General features: G+C 36.1%; 1 protein-coding gene across 2 annotated transcripts; it reads left to right on the top strand.

Moving 5' to 3' along the window:
- The first annotated feature begins 628 nt into the window (after window positions 1-628).
- On the top strand, window positions 629-11328 carry LOC109046975 (platelet-derived growth factor subunit A-like). Of its 2 annotated transcripts, none has more exons than XM_042749614.1 (6): window positions 629-1251; window positions 2037-2133; window positions 4056-4157; window positions 4244-4431; window positions 6953-7073; window positions 8232-11328. In XM_042749614.1, the coding sequence occupies exons 1-6, from the start codon at window positions 1189-1191 to the stop codon at window positions 8240-8242; spliced, it is 582 nt and encodes a 193-aa protein (XP_042605548.1). In that variant the 5' UTR covers window positions 629-1188; the 3' UTR covers window positions 8243-11328. The 2 variants fall into 2 exon arrangements, with proteins under 2 accessions (XP_042605548.1, XP_042605547.1); XM_042749613.1 differs by having other exon boundaries at window positions 631-1251; window positions 8229-9241.
- Window positions 11329-15805: the final 4477 nt, after the last annotated feature.

Below are 15805 nucleotides of genomic sequence, written 5' to 3'. Positions count from 1 at the left end.
CAGTCTGTGATGCTTCCTGTCTCAGTGAGGCTAATTAAGGATTCACCCATCTAAAACTGAGGAGAACACTGGCTTCAGCAGACCCTGAAACTCACTCACCCCTGTTTCTCCCGTTAGACATTAGTCTGACAGAACATGGCTATAAACAACGTCTGAATCTGAACGAAATGTGTTAACTGTTAACTTTATAATAGCTCAGAGGAAAACAGCATCCCTTACGAAAATTAACCATGGTTTTATTGTAGTAAAAGTTTAGTAACCATGGTTTTTTGGCGTGTTGATTACCATTTGTAGGCTATAACCACATTTTTACTACAAATACCTTGGTTAAACGGTTAGTTTAACAAAACCAGGGTTAATTTGTGGTTACCGTGATTTAACTATAGTGTTATTTGTAGTAAAACCATGGTTATTTTTATGACTCACCTCCAGAGTCGGAATATAGGTTTAGCAAAGCGACACATTCCAATTTCTAGTGGTAGATAATTTCTGAACAGATTTGTAAACAAACACGGAGTCTTAATCAAATTGCTTCAGTGACTGATGTTCGCGTTCACTGACGCGGGGACTTGAAAGGCTCGTGGTTAGCAGAGCTCAGCTCGTCCTGAGGGGGCGCGTGCTCATCGAGTTTAAGATGAGGAGATGAGAGAAGCTGCAGTTCATTCACTGTCAGATCCTCTCCACGCGGCGAGACCTGCTGAAGTGTGAACCAAACCACTTTTACGTGAGGACGCAGTGTGGACGGGTCATTAAAATGGACTGTTTTGGATAAATGTGAACCCTTTGTCCCACGATTTTGAGCCTATAGGAGTACATATGGATTTATTTATTTTTATTTTATTTATTTAGGCTATTTATTTATTTTTTTTAAATAAAATTCTGATGCGATGAAAGGATGAAGGATCGCTTTATTCATGTTTTATTTTTCTGCGAAATGATCTCGCGCACTGATTTGTGCGTTTGACTTAATTCAGTGGATTAAAAGTCACAAGAATTTACTAAAAGGAGTTCGTTTGCTTTCACAGAGTCGATTTCAGGGCTCGGTTTGTGAACTTGTGTAGAGTTTATCCTTTGAGAGGTTTGTCTGTGGGAAGTTATGTTCCCTGGCTCCACGCCGGTTGGAGCATCTTTGCGGCTCCGGTCGGGAGGGTTTCGCCTGCGCTGGGACACATTGGGACCACAGGGGAGATGAGAGCCGCGCTGATCCACTTTCTCTTCTGCTGCTTCTCTCTGCTTTCAGCAGCCGCTGAGGTAAGATAATACGATTAACATCTAAACATGCATTGAGGTCCGAAGAAGAACACGATGGTTTTTCCTTAAGAGAGAGATTTCTTTTATAAACAGAAAGAGAGAGCGAACAATAAGACCTGTCACTACGCAGTTCTTTATTATAACTTAAATGGTTTTAAAATCGTATATCAATTAATTTTATATGAGAAACTAATGGCAAAGTTGATGGACGTTCTAAAATCTATTTTTAACCCATAGTTTGTTTTGTTTGTTTTTTAATACATTTTCTGAAATAGTTTAAACACGTGGAAAATTCTTAGAAATGTAATTTCTGCACTTATGGTTACATACAATTGAAAAAAAGAGACAATTTTCTGCACATAAATGTGTCAAGTGGTGCCACCATCAAGTTCACTGGACTTTCAACACGTGTGCACTTAACATTCAGTCATTCACATTGTTTTTAATGAATAGTTTGTGCATTTATGCATTTAGAGTTATAAATATTAAGAATTGATAGGGTTTGATCCATAAAGCTTGTTTTTTTTTTTTACAAAAAAAGAAAAAAAAAGAAAATGTGAGATATTTTTAAACCTAATGCTTGACAGTCATGAGGGTCTAAATGGGACTTTTCTGTTTTCTTGCATGTTGGTTATTTTTATAAAATTATATGAAGTCAGAAAGTGTTTTTTTTTTTTTTTTTTTTTTTTTTAGACAGCTTTATCGATTTTTAAAAGAAACAGTGATGAAATATTATGACAAGCTACAACCAACTTAATTTAGTTTTTTTTTTCTTCTTCTCACAGGAAGCCTCAATTCCACAAGAGCTGATTGAGAGACTCTCTAACAGTGAGATTCGCAGCATCAGCGACCTCCAGAGGATCCTGGAGATTGACTTTTTAGGTAAAGTCTCATTGTTTTTCTTATTATTTGATAAGACGAGTGAGTAGGTTGAGTAAGTTGTATATGCTAAACTTAAAACATTGGCAGCTAGTGGTGATTCATATCACTGATTTGAATCTTTTGAATATTTTTGAAAATGTTTTGTTTTTTGTTTTTTTTGGTTGGTGTTTGTTTTTGTTTGGTTTTATTTTAATGTGTTGGGTGAAGTGTATGTTAAGGATGACTCATTGAAACATTCACTTAACTGATTTGTTAAAACTCACTTGCTAACAAGTTGCGAAATAAGGACTACAACTACCTAAGACACTGATTTATTCATGAGTGAAACGTGTAAAGTCACCAAAGCGTTGAGGCACACTGTTAGGAGAACAAGACTCTGGGAAATATCCTTTCAGAGGAGACTCACTCAATCTTTCACTGCATTCAAAGTTCATGGACCTCGACATTTAATTGTGTTTAAAGCGAACGCCTCAGCACTTGTTGCCTAGAGACCACAGTGCCTTCCCTGCACTCGTGGCGCCACATGCATCGCTGGAGTATTTGAACTTGATAAATTATGTCATGTTTTGGTGGCACCAAATTAAATATGTCAGTGTCAACATCAATGTAAAGCCCCGATCACAACAAGAACGATAACTATAAAGATAACTATAAAGATAATGATATTAGCATCCACACCAAAAAATAAAATGAAATGAAAAAAATTATTTTCAGAATTCAGAGCTCTACATTGCAATATTTGCATACTGCATTGCTATTGGTCCCATTTCTTGCATTTATTTGCATTCTCAATCATATTTCGTAATCCTCAGCTGCCTTTACACTGGAAAGATACATGCAAAACTACAGACTTTCAAAATCGACTAGTTGTTCGCACAGTAAAATATGTTGTTTTGCACATCCCACGAATCATATTTAAGGCCCAGCCTAGTACGATTTGGCTGGTTTCGGTTTCGGTTGACTTAACCCTGATTGGAAACTTTTGACGGCAAAGAATTAGCATGAATTTACCAACCCAACCGAAAGGGTTAAACTCTCCTCGGTGCTACAAATGTAAACTTCCAGCACATCTAATGAGGAAATGCTGCAGCTATAACGATATGAGTCTCAAATTCGATTTGGCCCATAAGCGCTGTAATTGAAATGCAAACAGCTGCGTCTGTGTGGCTGGTGCCTGAGGGAGGTCAAGAGACTCTCTCCATTATACTGTTGTCATGCCGCCTTTATGAGTTGAGTGCGGCTGAATGCCAGTGCTGCTGTAATGTATTATTCATGTCGAATTCCTCAGTTTGTGTGTGTCTCTGTGTGCGAGTGTGTGTTTGGGAGAGAAAAGAGGCTGAAGCTCAAGTACTGTTTGCGTTTGTGAGGTCTGTTGCTCCGCTAACGACTGTGTGAAAAGCCGAGAGGTTCGGGCGGCCACGGTGCTCAACCCTGAATTAAAGCCAGCCTCCTCCTCAATTGGGCTGGTTTCCGGGGGCAACAACAGGGGCATCTCTGTCCCCCGGGCGTCCTGCTGTATGGCTGAATGGCTCTGTGGAACAGCATGATTAAATACTGCACACTTTGGTCAGACTAACACTCCTGCTGTCCTTAAAGCGTTTTCAACGACGCAATCCTTTCCGAACATCTTATTGTTGAGTCTGGGTTTTCTCTGTGTGTCCTCCGGCGGTGCATATATTTGCTTTGTGATCTGTGTGTAAAGGAGGAAGTTTTTCATATGAAGTGTGCTGGCAGGTTGGCAGACACCTTTATTCGTTATTTACATTAGTAATCAGACCGGGTTTTCTTGATTTTTTCAATTACATTCAAAAAGAGGTTCAAGGGCGTTCTTTCTTGACAATGGTGAGGGAGGGATGTTAGCTTGTCCTACAAGCCTAAATATGTTGCACTGTTGACTTTTGTGCTTCATTCTTTCGGCGCAGAGAATGAAGTGCTGGAGGACGTTAAACAAGGCCACCATAAGGAGCATCTGTATGATAGCAGACACCTCAAGAACTCTCACTCCAGACGCAAGAGAAGCATTGGTAAAAAAGCACATAAAAGTATTTACATACATGTTGCAAAGCTCCCGTGATTGTTTTGTGTGTTTATGGGTTTGTTGTGTGTTTAGAGGAGGCAGTGCCCGCCGTCTGTAAGACTCGCACAGTGATCTACGAGATCCCACGCAGTCAGGTCGATCCCACAGCCGCCAACTTCCTGATCTGGCCCCCGTGTGTGGAGGTGAAACGATGCTCGGGCTGCTGCAACACCAGCAACATGTGCTGCCACCCATCCAAAAAGCACCACAGGACCGTGAAGGTGAGAACACACACGTCTTTAGATGTAAAATATCAGTTGTTTGTGTAAATATGTTTTGTTTTATATTTTGGATATACAGTATTTATACATTTCTATTTTAAATACTGACATTATTAAATTATAATTATTTTAAATAATTGTATTTTTTATATTTTTTTTGATAATACATATAATATTTAGTATCATTAAAATATTATTATTAAAAATCTTAATATTAATAATTTATATATATTTTTTTAGTTATTAATGAATGATAATTGTTTTAAATATTGTAAAAATATAAAATATAAAAATGTATACATTTTTTTAAATTTTTTATGAATAATACATATAACATTTTTAATATATAACTTTTTAAAGAATTTATATATAGATCATTATACAATATTATATAACATTTCTATATATATATATATAATTAATACATTGTTATTTAATATACACAAATGTTCAAATTAATATTATTATTATCAATAGTAATTACAGAATGTTAAAGAATTTAACAATTTTTTTTAATTTTTACAAATAATATCTATAAAACAAAAATAATATGTGTTTTTATATAAAAGTTTATATAAACATATACATTTTATTTAAAAATGTGTGTGTTTTATAATATAAAATATTATTAAATACAACTATTTATGTAATTATTTTAAATAATTTCACACTTTAATTTTGAATTTATTTTATAAAGAACACATAAAATATTTGTTTACTTTATATATACTTTTTATACTTTATTTATAAAAATGTATAGACTTAAATAAAAATAAAAATAATTGTATTCATTTTAATTTTAATGAAATTTTGTTTTATTTTTTTTTTTATATTTTTATGAATTAAATTTTATTTAAATATAAAAATTATTATTGATTATTGATTTTTGATTTTTTTTTATTTTTTATGCTTTATGTTTATTTTTATTTTAAATTGTTTTTTATATTATTTTTTTAATACTATTCAAACATACACATGCAAAACAACCACCTCATTGCAATTTGTTTGCACATAATGCTGTTATTTATCTTAAAATGACTTAAATACCTACATTTCTCTTACATGACTTAATTCATACAAATATATATATATATATATATATATATATATATATATATATATATATATATATATATATATATAAAGTGTAAAATTAATAGCCTACATTGAAAAATCCTAATAATGAACGTATTGCATTTTTTGGGCTGACTCATATTTTTGTGTTGCTGTCTGCTCTAGCTCCCTCCCTCCCCGTACAATAAATCCATGTGAACATCTGTCTGCTAAATGTATTAATGTAACTTTCCAATCGATAGTGATGTCCTTTAGCACAGTATTCTGACTGAGGATAGTGATGGGGTGCTCCTGACAGCCTAGAAGGTGTTAGCAGTATAATACTTAACTAGGATAATAAAGACTACAGTAGCGTATTACAGATGAAAGTGACCTGCACTTAAAGCCCTGAACATCCTTCATCGAGTCCTGCGCATCAACTCCTCAAAACCTCCTAATTGTTTCTCCTAGCCAGCAGTGAGATAAAATGGAGAGCAAATAGAGGATTTTGCTTCAGCCTCCTGCTTCTCAGATGTTTCTCCTGCAGAAAAGACCCCAGTAATGTGTCTCTTCCAAAGTTTAAGAAGAGATCTCAAGTTTCTGTGCACAGTTTTCCAAGATAATAATTCTGCAGCCATGAATGCATAAAAAATCTCAGTATGAAATCAGATGTTTCTTATCTAATTCTTCCCAGACCAAGTTAACTGTGTCAAGCCATTCCCATTCATTTTAAAGTGCCTTTCCTGCAAGTCAGGTCTTTTTATAGGAACTATAGGTGAAACATCTGAAAGTTGATACTTAACTATGACCTTTTACCTTCATTCCCCTTCACTGAGCACATTTACTGTCTAAGGAAAATATGTTTTGTTGATGTAAATCCCCATGCGCAGTAGGCCGTGACCGTGTTTGCCACTTGTCAAGCTCATTTTCGGCATGTAAAGCTTTTCACATTTCTCAAATTCAAATGTAACAAGAGCGAGGCGTAGGGAGTGCCAAAGGGAGGACAATGTCAGCGAGAATTTCAGGGCTGCTGAGCACACAGAAAGCGTTTCAGGCCAGACTTCCGCGGCTAGTTAACGAATAGCCCTAACCTTGAGTTAACCGCTGCAAATACTGTATCTGTCTGTAACGCTGTGGCTGTGGGGTGTGTTCTGTTGCGTTTATCTCGCCAGCTATGTGTGTGAGTGTTCAGACCTGAATAAAGTATTGTATAAATGGGCCTGCAGGGCAGCTGAGTTGGCAGGGAGGGAAGGAGTCTGTCAGTATGATGTGAGGTGTGTGTGTGTGTTTAGAAAGAGAGGTTTGAGGCGGCTCATCTGCATTACAGGAAACCGACGAGTCATATTTATCTCTCGCCTTATCTCACCTCTGGAGCAGCAGAGGAAAAATACACTGTTGATAGGGTTATGAGTGTGTGTGCGTGCAGCTCAGGATGTTCCCACACTCACTCTTTCTTTCTCTCTCTCAGGTGGCCAAGGTGGAGTACGTACGCAGAAGGCCGAAGCTCCGGGAGGTGCAGGTGCAGCTGGAGGATCATCTCGAGTGCGTCTGCACGTCCAAACATCACTCAGAGTCCTGCATACACACGGGTACACTTATAATCGGTTGCTTTCCCACACCTTGTTTTATTTTTCCCTCTCCACCCTTTTTTCCTGCCCCGTCGTTTCCCTTCGCTCTCCTCCGCTCAGAGACCAGCCTAGTTCGAGGGCTAAAAAAAGAAATGGAAATGGAAAATGAGATAAACTGTCCAAAAGCAGCAGGCAAGATTTACAGACTCTATATTTAGACTAATGGTAAGCAAGATGAAAGCCAAGAGGACTTAATGGGTCAAGGGTCAGGAGAAGGGATATAATGGTATGATAATACCAAAGCAAAAATGAATGTACTGTTGAATGCATGCTTACATTAAAAAAGTATGTATAGATCAAATGTTATTTTAATAATTATTCAAGATAATTGTTAGTAAACATTATGAAAAATGAAGAACAAAGAAACTAATTACAACCAATAAAACAACAAGCGACCAAACATCAATGTGCACCACAGTAAGTGCCTTTTTTCAGTTAAATATTGGCATTAACAACTTTTATAGAAAAAAAATAAATAAATAAATAATAATAATAATAATTTAATATTAAAATAAAATGATGTGTAGCCTCCAAGACTTTTATAAGTTATTTTTATAATATTTTATATAATATTTAATACTATTTTTTAAAACGTTTATATTAAAATGTAATAATTTTAATTATATTTTAATATTTATTAAAGACAAATAAAGTCAGTAAAAAAAATTAAGAAAAAAACACAAATTACAAGCTTTTATCATCAGTTATGATTATATTTATATATATATATATAGAGAGAGAGAGAGAGAGAGAGAGAGAGTTTTATGTAATGTTTAATAATATTGTAAAGTTTTTATATATAAATGTAATAATTTGAATAATATTTTAATTAATGATTATACTTCAAAGAAACAAATTACAAACTTAAACATTTTATTAATTATTTTAAATTAAAATTTAAAAATTTAAACTTAATTTTCCATCAGTTGCACACTTGCCCTATAGACCTTGAAGAACCAATAACAAAAAAACAAATTACAAGCAACAAAATAATATCCATTTTTTTTGGCCATTTCCATCCGTTGCCCCTTTGCCCCATTGATTTTCATTGTATGCAGCTTTTTTGTCAGTTCTGCAGGTGTGCTGTCAAAGCCTAACAAGGTCTTTTCTTCACAGCAGATATAAGGTGAGCGTGGCATTGGATAAAAGAAAGCAGAGGAAGGCCATCGCATCCAATCAGATAACTCAGACTGCACTACAGCCATTGAGTGATATCATCTGAAAAGACGAGGCGGATGTGAACTGTTCAACCCTGAGCGAATCAGGACAGCCTTTTTGGATCGCGTTGGACTTTTGATGCACCTTTAGAAGGCACCCATAGAGAGACTTTGGTTTTGGATTAAAACCCAGAGGAACTAAGCACAACATACTAGAGACTGCAATGACAGAGACTCGCAGAAAACGAACTTTGAGTCACAGACGTTGAAATTCTGATTCTATGACCTTTTAAAGGAGCATCTGTCATGACTTTGTGTATCAAAATGTATTTTCTCCAGCAAATATCTGTATCATCTTATTTTTGTAACTGCCAGTTTTCTATCAACACTGATCTTCTCTTGTATATGCCGTAGAATGAACGAATACAACAAACAATATGAATACATTTTATTGTGTTTGTTTGACAGACAGCTGTCCCAAAGATCAGTAGGATTATGTGCATTCTTTACACCGTGTTCTAACCAGGAGCACTGTGATAAATCTCATCTCTTCTATCTCTCTTCCTATCTGAATTTTCTCTCAACCAACTGCAAACACAGCAAGCGATGAGAGACAATACATATTTTATAGTCTGCTTCAAATATATGTTTCAGGTGAACTTATTAAGGAGATGAATGCAATCACAATGTCACGTTTGCTTTTTGGGAGCAAACTGTTAATTTAGATGATAACTAAGCTAATTGATATTGATCACACATGGTTGTAATTAATTACATATAAATGTTAAATGTAGTTTCTATGTATCTGTGAATATTGATGACATATAGTGATATATTTAATCACTTTAAGGCCCGTTCAAACCAAGAACGATAACTATAAAGATAAATATAAAGATATTAGCATCCACACAAGCGGATGATATCGTCTGTTTATTCTCAGCGCATGCTCGTCTACCTCTTTAAATTCTTGAGCTTGTGACAGCAGGATTGATTATGATTGGCTGTCAATATTTGTATCGCTCATCGCTCATCAGCTGGAAAAAAAATTAATTCTGAAAGTGATTCCATATTGTTTCTCTATGCCTTTATCGTTATAGATGTGGTGTGGACAATTTTTACAGCTATATCTTTATTGTTATCTTATTAGTTATCCTTCTGGTGTGAACAGGCTTATAGAGATACAGTGGTGTGAAAAAGTGTTGGCCCCCTTCCTGATTTCTTATTTTTTTGCATGTTTGTCACACTTTAATGTTTCAGATCATCAAACAAATTTAAATATTAGTCAAAGATAACACAAGTAATCACAACATGCAGTTTTTAAATGAAGGGTTTTTTATTATTAAGGGAAAACATAATCCAAAACTACATTTGTTTATAACCACTCACCCCCCCCCCCCAACACAGTTTTGTGCAGGGCCCCCTGAAGTCTAGGATTGGCACTGGATAAAACATCAAATTTTTCTCAAGTTCCATGAGAAAAAACATAGAAACATGTAATGAGTTGAAGCTTCACAGCATAATTAAAATATGAGGTATGTATAAATTAAATGTAAAGTTTATTGCTCTTTAGCTACATTGCGCTGCGAGAGAGCTCGCAAAAAGAGAGAACTGTTCTGATTGGCTGTTGTAATCTTGACTGTGCCACGTTACGCCCCATTTTCGCGTTTGCTTTGTCGGACAGTTTGCTTGTTTTTTCATCTCCTCACATCACCCCTGTTTATGACACAGTAACTATGAACTTCTCTGGAAGATTTTAAGGCATCAAATAATACTCTTATTTCTTATTCGTGCAGCACTCTCTATTATGATGTGAGATATATGAGGCTGCATTGTCAGGTTTTGGCATATCTAAAGCAAACATTACTCACACAAACACACACATTATATCCAAACCATAGTGATCTCTCTAGACCAAACTGTGCCCTATGTCTGGCTGCTTCAGAGACTTTGATGGGGTTCCCTAAATTGGCCTGCCCAGCATGGTTTCAAAAAGAGAGCTAATTATAGTTGCCAGCATTCACTAGCATTCACACACAAAAAAACTGTTGTAGACAGTGGTTAGCTAAGAGACAAGGTCAGATGAATATCATGATGGTTTGAGGTCATGTTACGTAAGACGTCTTTCCCTCAAATGCTATTAGATGTTGGTTTTTTTGACTTAAACATGCTTTCTTTACTTTAAACCACCAGTTTGGGTGTGTTTGAAGGCACAATAGGGCCAATGTTCAGAGTCATTTGTGTGACTTTGTTGTGATAGTGACATAAGTAAGTGTTGTGTGATGAGCATGTGTGGGTGTGATTTGTAGTAGGCTACTTATACCAACATGTCCCTAGTGTTTCAAAGCTGCCTAGCAGGTGCACTTCACTGTGAAGTCTGTTCCAAAAAGGCAGTGAGGCCAGAAGTGTACTTTATTATAATGTTTAATTTTTTTCAATAACAAGAAATACTGAAGATTTAAAAATTGATTGTTTTGAAAATTTGCATGTGGTGTGCAATTGCATTGTTGCTTATTAGTGTGTTATGCTAAGGAGCACTATTTGTGGTGTTGTGTATTTTTATGCTGATTATTGCATCATTAGCAACAGGCTAACATTAGTCTCTATTGGAATTCATTTTGAGTTGAGTCTTCCATGCATTTCTTGTAAGGAGCACAAGTTGTTCTGCATACTGTATGTATATTTTAAAAAGTGAGGCGGTTCACTAAAGTTTTGAAACTATAGTTGTAGTCTGAGCTCATTTAGCTTCCAAAAGAAAGAAAGTGAGATAGAAAAGGAAAAGAGAGATCTCTTTCAAGCATTTTGCGTTTAAGTACAGAAGCTTAATTCAGCGGTTAAAACTCTGTCACGGGTTTATTGCAGTTAATAGTGTAAATTACGGAATGGCTTTTTCCAGACTGTCTGATGGGTTCAGGTTTCTGACCTCAGAAGCAAACAAAGGAAAGGATACAGGGAATTTGTTTCTCAGACTCACATTTCAACCCATTTTTCTTTCTTTCATTCTCATGTCCCCTCTCTCTTCTGAAATCCTTCTTGTGAGTACAATAAACAACCACTTCACTTGTTTAATCCTTACCTCAGCGACTGACATCTTTTGACATCGTAGAGAAAGTTTCTCCTCCAGGGTGGAACTGAATATAGTCTCTATAACACAACGCAATTGTTCTTAAAGAAAATGGCTTTTGTTTCACAAAGTGTTGATCTGATATAAAGATACAACGCTGTGAATCCGGGCTTCCAGGCAGGTATGTCCATTTCCTGCTTTAAGCTATCTCACCTGGCGGCTTGCTGACTGAAGGGCTACAAGTAATCTCACATCTTTTGTCACAACATACCTGAAATTGGTTCAACAGTATACTCTAGGGTTACTGCAGTCATACTAAAGCAAGAAGCAACTCAATGCCATGCTTTACAATGATTTTATTATGTTTAATGTGGTAACGGGTAGCTAAAACTCATTTAACTGTGGTAAAATCACTGAAAATCTTCCTGCCATTGAATTCATACAGTCTCATTAGTACATTTATGTACAACTTGATGACACCCCCCGAGGGTTCAATTTAGGTGATGTTTTATTTACAAATAGTATGTGTTTGTACAAGCCAGAATGTATGAATTCATACAAAATTGTTGATCCGTGAAGTAATTGCAAGTTTAAGATCGGTTTGGAAGACATAATCAGTAGTGGATGTGTACAAATTCATAAGAAATCGACAAATCATAAAACATCCTTGTGTATTTGAGATCAGGTTGGAAGATCCAATCAATAGAGGACGTGTATGCATTTAAAAGAAATTGACAAATTGTAAAGTCCTTATGAATCTGAGATCAGGTTGGAAGTCGCAGTCAATAGTGGACGAGTTTATACAAAATCGACAAATTATAATATCTTATGAATCTGAGATCAGGTTGGAAGTCTCAGTCAAAAGTGGATGTGTACAAAATTTACATCAAATCAACAAATCGTAAAGTCTTTATTAATTTTGAGATCAGGTTGGTAGATGCAGTCAATAGAGGATGTGAATTCATAAGAAATTGACAAGTAAAGTCTTTATGAATTTGAGATCAGTTTAAAAGTTGCAGTCAGTAGTGGGTGTGTACTAAAATCGACAAATTGTAAAGTCCTTATGAATCTGAGATCAGGTTGGAAGTCATAGTCAATATTGAATGTGTAAGAGTTTATATAAAATCGACAAATCATTAAGTTCTTATTAATCTGAGATCAGTTCGAAGGTCGCAATAGAGGATGTGTCCGAATTTTCACAAAATCGACAAATCATTAAGTTCTTATTCATTCCAAACCAACATTGTAAAGTCCTTACTATTTTGAGATCAGGTTGGAAGATGCAGGCAATAGTGGTTGTGTACAAAATTATAAGAAGCTGACAAATTGTGAAGTCCTTACGGATTTGAGATCATCTGGAAGATGTCGTCAAAAGTGTATGTAAATGACAGCACTGCTAAATCTGGTTTTCGATGTCTCAGGTCTGCATGTGAAGGATTAGTCCAGCTGTGACATTCTACTTTGAGGAACAGGGTAGGTTAATACTCTCGAGGGGGAGGGATGAGGATTTGATCCAAGATGAGAGAGAGAATGTGTGTGTGGTGATAGGGGAGCTACTGAGGCTCAATCAGAGCAACAATGAGGAGAAGTAGAGACATGCCGGTCCGGAACAAAAGGATGGATGGAGTGGAGAGCTAGAGGGAAAGGAGGGAGTTCGGTGAGTTGGGTGGGGGGATCTGAGTAAAACTGGCTGATCACTATCAGCTAAATAGTCTCTCTTCAACAGCATTCTTCCATCCGTCAATCCGTCCTTCACACACACACACACACACACACACACAACATGTCTCATCCCTGAGCCCCCCATGGAACTCCCACTTTGTCTCTGTTAGACTCTGAAACAAAAGAAGGGAGGGAGAGGCGAAAGAGAAGGAGAAAGCGATAAAAGGAACTGATAAGAGTGCTTTTTGATGAAGTCTATAAAATATATATATAAGATATAAGTATATAAAGTCTGTCTGTCTTTGTGTCTTTCTCACTGTATGTATGTCTGGCTGTCTGTATGAATTTGTCTATCTATCTATTTTTTTTTTTTTTTTTTTTTTTTTCTATCTATCTATCTATGCGTTCTGTGTCAGCTGTACTATACAGATATGTTGTTTTCATTCAAATCAAAGTGTAAACAACGTAGAAAACGTTTCCGTGTTGCACAACTGACACAGGATGCGGAGGAGACGAATTCGGAGGATCTTTAGTCTATAGTTTTCAGAAATTTACTTGACCATTTTTCTTTATCAGTAAACAAAATTGAAATGGTAAAAACCACTTTGGCATGAGCAATTAATCCTCAATTTTCAAAAGTGGGTGGAAATGTTTAATAGTGTATAGAGAGAGTAAAAACAGATCTGAAGTGGAGGAGGCATTCCGGAAGGACTGTTGGAAGGAGTGAAGTGAACAACTATTTATATGCCCTTATCGTTATCATGGGTGGAATTATATTGGCATCTGCCCCACAAACATTAATTAGGAAACTGTCGTTGAAAATTTTCCAGAAGATACCACCACCAGAATCACTGTGCATGCAGTGATTCAGTCTCTTTTGTCACAGATTGTCCCCTAACCTATTTATTCTCTCTTCCTCTCTCTCACACCAGTCATTTGCAGGATTAAAGTCTAGTTCCGTTCATCCCATGGCAGAGATGACGATTCTGTTTCTGCTCACGGTCTGGTTTAATCCATCGGCAGTTTTTCATTATACACAAATCCATTAAAAGCCTGGTTGAGGGTGACAGGGCGAGGGTTCTCGAGTGAGTCACATTTAACACACCGGGCATCCCATTCAAGGGATTGGATATCCCAGAATTACAGGATATAGTGCAACAATGTCTTGTGTATATATAGACAAAAGGATTACCACGGAAAACTCCACAGAGGGATTTGATGCTAAAACCATTTTTTTTTAAATGTCTAAGCACACATGAGTGAGAGATATGTGAAGACAGAGTGGACAGAGATATCCTGAGCTGGGATATCTAATCCAGATTAACAGATATGGCTATTTATAGCTCAGTTACATCAGTAAAGTCTTAAATAAATTAATAAATAGGTATGCGTGTATGTAATGTAAGTGTATAATTGAATGTGTTATGTCTATTTTTGTGTGTCTCTCGCATCATGCACCAAAGTTGCACTTTACCAAAGTTTTGTTTTGTTTACTGATAACCAAAATATATTTATTTGCTTTTTAAAAGCTATGTCATAAATTGCATAATGCTCAGTCAGTTCTTATTATATTATATTATATTATATTATATTATATTATATTATATTATATTATATTATATTTTATTTTATTTTATTTTATATTATATTATTTTTTGCTTAAATTATATTAAATTATTTTTTTTTTAAAGTGTCTTAATGGATAATGGGAATGTGTTGGATCGGGTGAAAGGTGGAGGGAGTTTAGTGGATGGGGTTGAGTTTTTTGGAGAAAGGGCAGCAGGGGTACTCAGGGCCACTGGAGCAAAAGTAAGTTTTTTTATTGGAGCAGTGAATTATAGGGATGGAACAGGTTTAGCCTCACCGAGAGGACAAAGGGAAGCTTATGAGCTGACAAGTTGAATCACTAAATCACCAGTATGGTCTTCCTCACACACACACACACACACACACACCCTTTAAATTGGCTTTGGTAACACTTCTGCAAACATAAATTTAGTGATTTGGTCTGTATTCGAAATCTTTAGCATCCCTTTAAGATCAGCATCTGGGCAGCCTTTTAGGTTTGTGGAGGAAATGTAGAGCTGTTTGCAGACACACACTTTGTTCCGTCGTCTTTTATCCTCTTCCCGCTCCTTGCTGTGACCTGCACTCTGGCTAAATCTCCTGCTTTCTCTTCACGCTCGACTCTCTGGCTGGTTTAAGTGCTGGCTCAAGATGAAGGGGAGGGGAGGTGAAGCAGAGGAATAAAGGCAAGAGTGAAGAATGAAAAGAAGCAGTTGCTGCATGCCATTCAGAGGATGTCTGGCTCTTCAGAATAACAACACCTCAAAGCCAAAAGAGAGAGAGGAAAGACACGGAGGAGGAACGAAAGAACAAGGGAGACACTTCACAGAACAAGGAGGAGATGTTTAGAAAACAAGGAGGAGGAATTTAACAGAAAGGGAGAGAATGAAGAACAGGGGAGGTGTAAAAACAACACTACAGAGAAGGGGAAACCCGAGGCGTTTGGTGATTTAAAGACCAATGGACCATGACAAGACGAAGAGAAAGAGAGCACTAGAGATAGAGAAGGGGAAACCCAGTCAATCCATCCTCACATTAAGCCCCTAACCCTATAGATACTGCATATTTATTCTTTATGTTTGTATGGGTAAAAATAATAGTAACTGTGTCAAAATAAATTATATTATATATATATATATATATATATATACGGATGAGGTGAAAGAAATGTAAAAACAATTGAATTTCATTTAATACTAAAAGGTGAAAATGGTTTGTTTTACCCAATATTTGCGTGCTATGTGTAT

This window comes from Cyprinus carpio, chromosome B22, assembly GCF_018340385.1.
Source record: "Cyprinus carpio isolate SPL01 chromosome B22, ASM1834038v1, whole genome shotgun sequence".
Taxonomy (NCBI): Eukaryota; Metazoa; Chordata; class Actinopteri; order Cypriniformes; family Cyprinidae; genus Cyprinus; species Cyprinus carpio.
The sequence above is the reverse complement of the archived record's forward strand: the minus strand, read 5'-3'. Positions and strand labels throughout refer to the sequence as shown.